Source organism: Epinephelus moara, chromosome 12 (assembly GCF_006386435.1).
Source record: "Epinephelus moara isolate mb chromosome 12, YSFRI_EMoa_1.0, whole genome shotgun sequence".
Taxonomy (NCBI): domain Eukaryota; kingdom Metazoa; phylum Chordata; class Actinopteri; order Perciformes; family Serranidae; genus Epinephelus; species Epinephelus moara.
In genome coordinates, this window is record NC_065517.1 from 20161725 (window position 1) to 20173738 (window position 12014).

The 12014-nt window shown below is 40.4% G+C and overlaps 1 protein-coding gene across 10 annotated transcripts in view; it reads left to right on the forward strand.

The window, feature by feature from the left end:
- ptprk (protein tyrosine phosphatase receptor type K) overlaps window positions 1-12014 on the forward strand; it is a 161086-nt gene that overhangs the window by 67248 nt on the left and 81824 nt on the right. For all 10 annotated transcript variants that reach the window (XM_050057564.1, XM_050057571.1, XM_050057565.1 and 7 more), the window contains 3 exons: window positions 5024-5184; window positions 7575-7626; window positions 7720-7778. In XM_050057564.1, the coding sequence (XP_049913521.1) occupies window positions 5024-5184; window positions 7575-7626; window positions 7720-7778 (272 nt within the window). The remainder of the gene's footprint in view (window positions 1-5023; window positions 5185-7574; window positions 7627-7719; window positions 7779-12014) is intronic.

Genomic DNA, 12014 nt, shown 5'->3' on the forward strand with positions numbered 1-12014 from the left:
GGCATCACAAGGTCTGCTTTCTTAGCATGGGTGTTTCATGTACCATCAGTTTTTTTATTACTTATATTTTCCATTTTTGTCTCAGATTAGGTGTTGTTATTGTTCTTTCTCTACTGGCTTAAGCATTTGAATAATTTATTGAATATTATGGAATATTATTACCATAAGGGAGTAAGGCTTCAACACGATGCACATTGCCTGTGAACCAAATACTATTCAGCTAAATTTCCCTATACCTACATGATGTTATGATTTTTTCAGGGAGTGTTATGGTTAGCTGAAATGCTAAAGGTTATATTTTTGCCATGTTGTGTGTGTTGTGACATATCTGGGTCTCTGACTGATGGCAGTATTTTTAGCTGGCGCACCATCTTGGCAGCCATCTTAATGGCACTTTTCTCACCATCTTAGTATCAGTGCCAAAAAAGAAGGAATAGGAGTGACATCCTCCGTGTGTTCATTTTGGATGGATGTAGATTACAGAGATGGAGTGAGAGAATGGTGCTGGCCTGGTATTGTTTCCGGTCTGATTGGCCGTGGTCCAGTTTGGACGCCCTCATTTTTGTTCTGATTGGCCGTGGTCCAGTTTGGACGCCCTCATTTTTGTGTCTTGTTGGTGGCACCCAGAACCACGAAGTGGGATTATTCTAATACTGCTATGGCTGGAAGAGAAGTAAGTGTGTGTGTGTGTGTGTGTGTGTGTACGTGTACGCGCGCACCAGTTGAAAGCCTGTTATGTTGAGCTGTATTCTGCAGAGAAAAGTGTTTTCTCACAGTAGATTAGCTGAACAATAAGTGATAATCACTATTGTCCTACAGCCCATTGTATACAGCATATTGTGTGTGTATGCTATAATATGCAAATAGATTTAACCAGTTAGGACCGAGTGTCGTGTTTGTTTCACTGGAGCATATTCTATTCTATTCTATTGAGAAATGTTTCATTTTGTTCTGTGCTGTTCCTATCTCTTCTATTCTACTCTATTCTGTTCTGTTTTCTGCTATTCTGCTCTATTCTATTTTGGTCTATTCCATTATACGCTATTATATTCTGTTCTGTTTTATTCTCCTCTATCCTGTTCTGTGCTTTTGTTTTTTGTTCTCTTCTACTCTGTTGCGTTCTGTTGTGTTTCGTTTTGTTCTATTGAGTTCTGTCCTTTTCTGTTCTGTTCTATTGTGTTGTGTTTTGTTGTACTGTTTTATGTTCTCTTCTACTTTAATCTGTTATGTTCTATTCTACTCTATTCTTTTCTGTTCTAATACATTATTTTATGTTCCTTTCCATTTTGTGCTACTCTAATCTACTCTATGATGTTTGATTCTTTTCTGTTCTATTCTATTATACTCTATTGTGTTCTGTTCTATTCTACTAATCTATGTTGTTCTATTTTGTTCTGTTCTGTTATACACTACTGTGTTCTATTGTACTCTATTGCATTCTGTTATTTTGTTTTGTCCTATTCTATTCTATTCTAGTCTAGTCTAGTCTAGTCTAGTCTATTTGGTTCTACCTTGTTCTGTGTTAGGATCTACTGTACTTTGTTTTGTTCTATTCTACTCTACTCTGCTGTTCTATGTTGTTCTCTTCTGCTCTGTTGTATTTTGTTCTATTCTACTCTATTGTGTTCTGTGCTCTTGTTTTCTATTGTGTTCGACTCTATTACATTCTGTTCTGTTAAGTTTTGTTTTGTTGAGTTCTGTCCTGTTCTGTTTTACTGTAGTGTGTGCTGTTCTATTTTGGTCTGTTATGTTCTACTCTATTCTGTTTTTTCCTGTTTTGTTTCTGTTCTGTTTATGGCTGCAACTAACGATGGAATTGTCTTCATCGCTGATCAATCCATCAATTATCATTTCAGCAAGTGGACTAATAGCTTAGCCTATAAACTGTCAGAGAATACGGAAACAAATACCCATCACAGTTTCCCCGAGGCCACAGTGATATCTTTATATTGCTCAGTTATTTTTCCAGTCAAGAGTCCAGAACCCAAAGATATTAAATTTACAACAATATAAAATAGAGAGCGGCAGCAAATCCTCACATTTGAGAGACATATATATGACATATATGATTAATCGATTATCTAGCTAGTTAATTTATTTTATGTATTTTTTCAACTCTAGTTCTGTTTATGAAGTTCAGTTCTACCCCACAAATAGAATCAAACACTATCATGGCTACTTTCTGTCAGTTTGTGATGAGCTAATGTGAGATTAGACATCAGGCAGGAAAGGATCAAATTTCATCATATTTCACTGGAACGACATCTGGTTGAGGTCTGAGCTGATTACTGGAACATCTGGACGGGCTGACTGACCGCCCTGACAGCACACCCAGATTATGTATTATTTCGAGCTCCATTTCCCGCAGTCACCTACAATGGGCACAAGGTGTTTTGCTCAGTGGTGACAGTACAAACAGTGTACATTTATTCTCGGCTCACTCATCTTTCTCATCGTGAGTGACTGAAAACTTCCTCCAGAGTCCCATCGTATTAGAATAACAAAACCAACGGATTTATGTTTGAAATCAGCAGAGAGAGGAGGAACATGATGCAAACAAAACAAGTAAGCCAGAAAAATATAGCCCAGGGGATAGCTATGAAAAATGCAATTAATCATGTGACACTGCTGGGTTGTTGCAGGTAATGATATGTTGCAGGCTGTGGAAAAATTTGACGAGTGTGGTTAAGGAGTCTGTGGAAACTGCAGCGAATGGTACCATTGTGGCATGAAGTATGCTGCAACTGGCAACTTCACATGATTTTGATCAAGCTTCACTCATTTTTTTAGTTGACATACTGTTTACCTCTGCTTTAACACTGACACAAAACAATTATCATCTGGAAGCTGCACAGTTCATATACAGAAATGAAAAGGACACAGGGAATTAAGTGAAGAGAAGATGAAAGGACAAGGAAGTGAAGAAGAAATAAATTTGTGTGATTTCATCATAACATAAAATGTAGGATATGTATTCTATTTCCAATTTCCTGTGTTTATTTGTTGTTGGCAGTCTCACAATCACAAAGGAGAAACAAATAACACAGCCATAGTAACTGGGGTTTGTTTTATGTGTCGGGCGGAGGGGAAGCAATGACTGATTCTTGTACCATAAGCCCAAAAGGAACGAGAGAAACAGAAGTGAGCAAAAACATGCAAACACAAAGGGAAAGAATAAAGGCTCTTTTGGGGTTTTTTGTTCTCATGACAAGAAACTCGCAGCTTCAAAGTGTCTGTGTCAAAGAGTGAAGGCCAGGCAGGGACAAAGAGCAGGGGAATGTTGGGAGTTCTCCTCGGTTTGCAGCTCTTTGTTTCCTAGATGACAGAAATCAGGTGGTCATGGATTAAATTCAGATGTTGGAGTTTAGTGTGTTATTGACTCAGCTTAAACGCACAGTGTAGTCACAGGACTAACTATCAGAGGGATACAGAAGGAGGTTAAGGGTTATTATAAGATTGTATTTGATTTTATTTGTTGCATGCAAACCACAGAATGTACAATGAAGTTAAAAAGTGACAAGCATCACAAAAGACAACAGAACCAACGCCAAATAAAGATTTAAAAAACCCTACATTTTCAGTAATTAAGAAAAACCATAATATGCAGTATACCAATGCCATTATCGATTCAGGTTATCAGTCCAATTCTCTATCAATCCCCTCATTCATTCCTGATGATAGAAAATATAATGGACGTAGCTTCCGCGACATCACCTATTGGATTGTTGACTCCCACTCCGAAGCCTCAAGTTTGGTTTTTGGAGCCAGAAGTGACCATATTTGGGCGAGAGGCTGGCATTGTGGAGGAGTGATGCGGAATTTATACTTCCGCGTTGAATCGATGCCGTAGCTACCGCGTAGGCTCTGCGTTGACATGGAGCCTACGCCGTAGCCTGATGTGCACCTCCCCAAAAATGTAACTACATAGGCGTGTGCTAATAACATATATAATAGCATGTTGTATTTGAGGGGAAAATGTGTCCAGATGAAGACAAGTGCTTTGTCTGTGAACACTGTGAGTTATAGTGAAGCACATTTCTGTACTTGGGTTTGAAACTGTCGCTATTAAGCCATGTTTGAAGTAAACTTAACAGCACTTCACAGAAACCTCCGCCGCCGACTAGGATTTTGGAGGTGTAACTGCAGAGTGACACAGACACACCACCACACAAGTGTAAGTGCTCACAACGGCATAGGCGTCGTGCATGGGCTACGGTGTAGGGTCTGCCGCACAAGTATAAATCCCGCTTGAGGGTTGGAGCTGACTGGACACTATCATCAGACAGCCTGTCACTCAAAGCGACCTGTTCCTAATTATGTGTAACTTTAAGCCTTAATTAAATGTAACAGGGTGAGTTATGTAAAATTCATCCCCTGTACAGTTGTTATGAAGAAGGAAATAAGCTATCAAGACCATAACAGTTTGTCATACCAGGCTGTAAAAAGAAAGAAGAAGTGGAAAAAGAAGTAGGTCTGCACAGGCTTTCAGCATCAACACAACTGTTTTATTATCTCTGAGTCAAAACAAAGTGTAGATAAAATGAGAGAACACTTGTACAGCGTTCGCTGATATTGAGGTTGTCTTTGTCAAAAAAGGTCTGCTAAGCCTGCCTGCAAGCAAAGAGCTTTAAATTAGCTTTCTTTTTTACACTTGTATTCGCTGACTTTAATTGCCTGGTTCACAGAACTGTTGCTGCTGTCTGTCATGTCCTCAACAAGGATTATTTTTAAGCTACACAGCAGCAGTGAGAGTCGTTTAAGTCGTGTAGGTACATGTAACAGAGGCAGTGGGCATACAACCTACTCTTTGACAAGTCCAGTCATACACATTAACTTCCTTCTTAAAGGGCACCACTGCTTGTCTGTTCAAGCAGTGAGGTATGTGATGAGAATGTGGTGTACAAGCACAAACAGCTGCAAACAAAAACGAGCTGATTCACAATCTCTGTGAACCCGATTCACCTCGAATTACATGTGTTGTTATGTTTTTTGACTCACTTCTTGTTTTTGTGTCTGTGTCCAGGTTCCTACATGTATGTGGACGTCTCTCAGTACGATGTCGGGGAGAAGGCCAGGTTTCAGCTGCCTGTCATGAAGGAGAATGACACTCACTGTATCGACTTCAACTATCTCCTCACCAGCCCTGACGGCTCCAGCCCTGGCACCCTCAACGTCCTGGTGAAGGTAATGAGAATGAACGCCATATAATGGAGATGCAGTTGTTTATTTGCAATGATTGTATTGGCTCCATGTACATGGCACTACCTGCCTAATAAACAACCTGTCCTTACCCTTTTTTAAAGGTACACTATACAAGAACTGTTGGTTGCTGTTTGTTAACAGTATTGGTAGTGTAAGTAAGTAAAAGTAAAAGCCAACTGTGTGATAATTCGCCTTGCTATATTTGTGTTTTTCGACACTGTGTTTGTGATTTTCATAGCTTCCTTTGGGATGCGTGTTACTTACGGTCTGGCACCTGCTCCCTACCTTTTTATAAAGTCCCGACCTCACCTGAGAGATGTGCCCAGAGCGTCCCAAACACAGCAAAATAAGAAGAAAATACAAGCAGAGGGCAGAATCTCTGCAGATAAAAACATCGCCCCCCACACTGGGTCATAAGTGATGATTGAGAGGGGAACATTAATTCTTTAAACAGTAAAAGATCATCATAATGTCTTTACAGGCCTCTACATAGCAGTTTACACTGTGTGAGGCAAGGTTTGATGTAACAAGACAAAAGCTGGATCCCAGTATTCCTTTTTTCTTCTTTTCAGAAAACATAAGGTTCTCTCACTCCATAAAACAACTCAAGATGAGTTCAAGTGCTGAGTTAAAGCTCTCTGTTTGTCACAGTGGCAGATGGTGAAAAGAGTCTCTTCATTTTAAACAAAGCAAAACAGGATTTATGGGGAATGTGGTGCAGATTTTGTGAAATACAACCACAAGTAATGCAGTTGGCATGCGACAGAGGCTGCTGACTGCCTTGCCTCAACCACAGGTTTGTGTAAGGTTGGCTAATTTAGCATTAATGATACATTTTAAAATCAGCATACACACACCTTTGACACTAAGAGTGTCTTTGTTTTTAGATTAAGATGTTATTGTTTGGACATCTATCAAAGTAGAAAGTGTAGAGGACAGACTTAGGATATGCATATCCGTCACACATTTTATGATCCAAACTTTTCCTCCACTTTGGTTGTTTCTGCAACACTTCCTCGCCTCTCATCTCCTCTCTCCTCCTCTTAAGTTTTGTTAGAGTTTGTGGAAGTGGTTAGAAAGCACATTAATGGAAGATTGCCATTTTACTGGTTCCACCATTTCCTGGTTCTGAGCAGCAGGGGAGCATTACGAGTTGGAAGGCTGCCCTTCGATCTGATGACACAAAGTCAATCCCACATTATTGCAAAAATCTCTCCTGCTGAAGTGTTGCTGAGCAAAACAGAGTTATTACCAGCCCAGAGGTGATGGTGAAGCTGAGCCTGACCTATGACCTCCTCATTTTCACAAAAAAACAAAACAAGACTTATAGTGTCTTATAATCTATGCCATTATTATTATTATTTTTGTATAATAGAACGGATGTCTCTCTGAAGGCATCAGGAAATGTAAACAGGGTTTTTCCTGCCCAGAGAATTACGAGGCGACTGAAAACTCAAATTATGTCCTGAACCCAGCTTTCAATAAAACTTTGATGGGTATCTTAATGGAAAACACTTTTCCACCAAGCCTTGCGCTTGGTGGATTTCTATCATTTGTAACTGCAGTTGTGGCATTACACTGATGTGGTGGCACTGTATTCACTATAATCAGCGCAGCCAAAACTGCTAAAGAGAAAGAAAAGCGGGCAGCAGCCCTATGAAGTTTAGTTTTATATTGCCAGCTGGATGATAAAACTCAAACTGCAAATGGCAGTCTGTGTTTATGAACGCAGCTCTTTGCAGTTTGGTAAAGCTGTAAAGATATTCACAGATTCAAACTTCCCAGATCAATAACTCATAAGCAAAATGTTAAAACACAAACGATACGTCTTTCCAACTGAAGTAAAGTAGACAACGAGGTACAACCTAATTTTCATCAAAACAAGGTGTTTTCTAAGCTGGATAAATAATGTTGCTCTCTATGTGCAGCCGGCTGTGAGACGAGTGTGCAGGGACCGTCTGCAAAAGGCATCACCGAAAAGACAGCTAACAACAAAAACATTCAGTAGCTTCACTCCTATGTAGTGTCCCCAAATTCACTTTTATCAATGGTCTCCTTTTACTTTTGCACTTAATTCGGAAAAATGGTGAATTTTGGTGAATTTTTATTGGAAAAATGGATTTAACAACTTTGCTTTTATATAGTATAGTGTCACCAAATTCACTTCATACACATATAATTTGTAGAACTCCCAAAATAGTTTTTTTTAAAAAAGATTTTAAAAAGTGCTTGAACCAGTTGAAGCCACGGCACACATGTACGTGTGTGCACATGATCAGGATGGTACCCCCTCCTCCTTATTTTGAGCCAGGAAACACCCTGGTAATTGACTGTATTTAATATGTATTATATTGTGTTCTGTGTTTTTCTAGGTAAACAAGGGTCCCTTGGCCAACCCTATATGGAACGTGACATCCTACACTGGTAAAGACCTGCTCCACTCAGACTCATATTTCATAACTTACTCTGATACTACTGGTTTTATTCGCTTGTGCTGACTGTGATGTCGTCTTTCAGGTAAAGACTGGCTGAGAGCCGAACTCGCCGTCTCCACCTTTTGGCCTAATGAATATCAGGTAACTCCCTAAGTAATAACTAACGGCTGTGTTAATGCATGATTCTTTTATCATGCAAATCCTTTATTTCCACTCGTGTTCATGTGAATACACTAACACCACACATACACACACAGACACAGACACACACAGACAGACACACACACACACACACACACAGACACATGCTGGGAGGCAGGCAGCTGATTTATTTGTGTTGACTGAGGCTCAGGAGGTGACGATTAGGCTAGAAAGACACTGAAAAAATAGGTGTGTTTGTGTGCACATGTGTTTGTGTGCATGAGGGTGTGTTACCGTGCTGGACATTGATATTGTTGTTGTATCTTGTTTTATTTGTATTTAATGGTTACCTGTCTGGCAGTATAAGAGTCAAAGAGGTAGAAATGCTTGCAGGAGTGTTGAAGAAAATGTTTGCTTGCATGTTTCTTATTTTTTTAATTAATGTCCGTCAATCAATGTGATCTGTGTGTGTTTGTGGGCTGGTGTTGACAGATGTGTGCTCGTTGTGGGATAGCTTGTCTCCGAGCGTCCTAGCAGGCATACACACACACTGATCATGTTAACACACACAGCCTGGGGACCCTGTAATATTACTGCAAGGCGAAGTGTGAAAGCATCCTCCAAATGGCCCATCTGGAGCCCAGTCCCCCTCAGTGACTATGGGCGGAGATCACCAGCATGAAACTCGTGTGTCAACATGTTTTAATTGAACATAATCATCCCGGTTTGCTGAGGCTTATGTAGGTTTTTCAGGCTATGAAACAGGTTATTGGATTTGAGGTTATGAAGCTATTTTTTTTCATGTTGGAACATGTTTCTGTGTTAGCACTTTAGCTGGAGTTGTAATGAGACTGGTTTCACCAGGGGAAGACAGGCGCACGTAGTCACTCACACACACTCGCGCAGGAATCGATGTGCACACTAAATGAACACACACACACCCACGCAGCACTTCTTAGATAGACCTTGTGATTACAGTTTTATCTTAATGTCATGTTTGTTTTGAATAAATACTGGCTTTTAGTTGATGAGTGAGGTCACCAACTATCACCAGACAGCAATCCGGTTTAACAACCTCAGATTTTTAGAGCAATGAGTCGATTAATTGATTAGTCAGTTGACAGAAAACTGTACAGTACAGTATTTTGATAATCGCTTAATCATTTCAGTCATTTTTATCAGCAAAAATGCCAAAATTTTCTGGTTTCAGTCTCTGAAATATAAAAAATATTCTAATATTCTGTTTTTCATCCGTCATATATTATATTAAACGTAATATCTTGGGGTTTGGACTTTTTTTGCAACCTGAGTCTTACTCCCAACTTATCAAATACCGACACTTGGTAGATGGCCCTCTGCGTCAGATACTGATGCACAGAGGCACCCTTTAGCTGCAATGTGAGACCCACTGGGCGGCAATATTTTTTGACGTTTCGTGCAACTGCCGTAGTATAAAGAGCGAGAAAATCCGCATCGGATGGGCGGAAGTGTAGGTGAATGGGTCGAACATTCTCCGGACTTTTACCAGGGAGTCCACCGTTTGTGTCCCAAGTTGTATTAAAAACACTGTTGTTTGCTAGTGTGTAGCATGCGACTCTAGCGACATATGTCTACATGACCTTAGAAACAAAAAATGATGTTGTCTAAACCTGACCACATGCTGCTGTTGCTTAATCGTAAGGAAGTAAACCTACGTTCTGTGTATCACTGTGTATTTAACAAGCAGAAACTGTATATTTCCTGTGAAACAGAAGATAGTTTTGAAAAGGCACATTGCATATAATGAGCTTAAATTGACATGCTGCCCGGTGCCTTTCATACTACCGCTAAAGCGTGCCTCGATATCTGACATCGAGGGCCACTGACTAAGCAACAGCATTTGAAGAAAACAAGACTTTTGAAGATGCTATTGTAGAGTATGGGCAATATGGTAATTTTTGACATTTCATGGACTAAATTTTGAGTCAGTAATGAAAATAATTATTTGTTGCAGCCCTTCATTTTATTTTCTTATGAATTTTCAGGATTTGTGGCTCTGGCAAGATTGTGTTTTTCCATCACTATTAGAAATGTCACTGCTGTTTTTTGGCAGTTTTAACATGTATTGCCTTCAACTTCGGGTCATTTAAGTACAACTTTCTCACATAGATATAAAAATAATGATGAAGTTTAATTACAAAGTTTTTTGAAAAAGCCCTAAAAGCAGATGACTCACGACTCAAACTATAACATGAAGTGGAAAAACACTCCTCGCCTGCAAATTGAAAAATGTTTGATTCAGTGCCCATACATGCATACATCAAAATGATATAAGCCATTAGGAGATAAGAGGATGTTCGCTATCGTTCCACCCTCACTCTGGAGTGATGACATGTCAGTCTTCAGCCTTCGGCATATCAGAGTTGCTTTGCCCACGTAAGAAGTTGTAAACCTGAACTATCAGTAATCCTTCCTCACACTGATGAGACCAGTCACCTGCATTATTGAAATACTATCTCCTCAGAGCTGACCACCATCGCACCCATGAGTCACAGAATGCAAAGGGTCTTACAGCTGATAATGAAAGTCTACAAGGAAATAAAATGAGCAATGACTTTCATCCAGGCTGCAGTGACCCGAGGCACTTTGGAAATCATTTAAAACCCACTTTTGAAATACATTGTCATTAACAGAGCAATAGACGTGACACTTGAGTCTTGGACTTTGATTTTAAACCAGGCAGTTGTCTTTGTGTCTGAGAGGTGAAACCAAAAGGAAGTGCCTTAAACCTGAAGTCTTTCTAATGGCACAGCATGGAGGGACTACACTAGTTGTCTGATTGTATAGACAAATCAGAGGAAGTAACAGAAGTAAGCTAGTCACCATTACTGCCGTGGCATCTCCCTACACTGCACGCACGTTTGAATGCAAGCTGTCCTTAAGAAGTGTACAGTTTTCTACTTTGACCTTCACTCTCTATGTAATGTTACTTTTGACAACACCGAAAAGAACCTGTGCAGTTTGAAGCTGCTCCAGCAGTAGGATAAAACTGATTGTCAAACAAGTAACATCAGCTAATTTCACAATGCTAATGTAGCTAAAATAACATTACTGTCAAGGGCCTGCGGTTATGCTGTAGGGTGTGGCTATCTTCTGATTGACAAGTCGCTATCATGGCAGTGTCCTCGGGTTCTCAGTCAGATCCACCCCTTCCTCCTCCACTCTCTCATCTTAAGCCCTTTTTAAATAGGAATTGTGCAAATTTGCAGGAAAGCCCAATCAGTCTTTTTTCAGCATTGGCAGTATAAAAACAAAATCGGGGAGTGCAGCAAAATGCCGCCTGCCTACTTTTGTTTATACAGAATGCGCCTTTTTCAAGGCAATGGGGGCGTGAGCAAGTAACAAAACGTGTAGCTCAGCATGTGACGTAAACAGTGACGTGAGAGGGAAGCAGCGGCTAATCAGTCTTTCGGCGATTCTCGTAAGTCGTCCCGTTCTTCACCGTCCCCGTCATCTGACAGTTAATGGCCTCTACATTTGCGAGGGCAAGGAGGGTGCGCAATTCTTTGTCTCCCCAGTTGCTCATCTTTACAGTGTCTGTCAGGTTTGCATTTCCCTCTTGCTGCTAGCTGCTCGCTAATTCCTGCTATCAGCTGTTTCCTGTTTATCCACCGCCAGTGGCTCGCACGTGCGGCGTCATCAACAGCTCCTCCCACAAGTCATCAACAGCCCCTCCCGTGGCAGAAGGCTGCCTCAGTCCTTTTAAACTAAAAGGGTTCCACCAATATGACTACCCTATGAGGCGGAAAATTGGGCACCTCCGATCAACTCGCCAATCCGGCTTTGTGTGTGTCTAAATTCTTGCAGCTGGCCGGCAAAATGGCCCAACATTCGCAGAAAATCTGGCAGTGTAAAAGGGGCTTTAATATGGTCACTTCTGGCCCCCAAAACCAAGATGGTAACAACCATTGTTTTGTTAAATTTTGCGTTTGCAGATTCAAACTACTGAGAAAGCCTAAAACTGACTACGTTTACGTGCACACAAATATATCATTGCAATATTCAGAATTTATTAAAGGGAAATTTCGGTTTATTTCAACCTGTCTCCTATCGTCCTAAATTTGTTTCAAGTGACTAGTGACATAAAAATAATAGTTAGCATGTTAGCCGTTAGCCTAGATACAGCTGGGGCGCATAGTAGCGTCAGACCTGTTAAAACGTAAGTGAACGGGCATACTTCAAGTGCAAAGTTAGTCC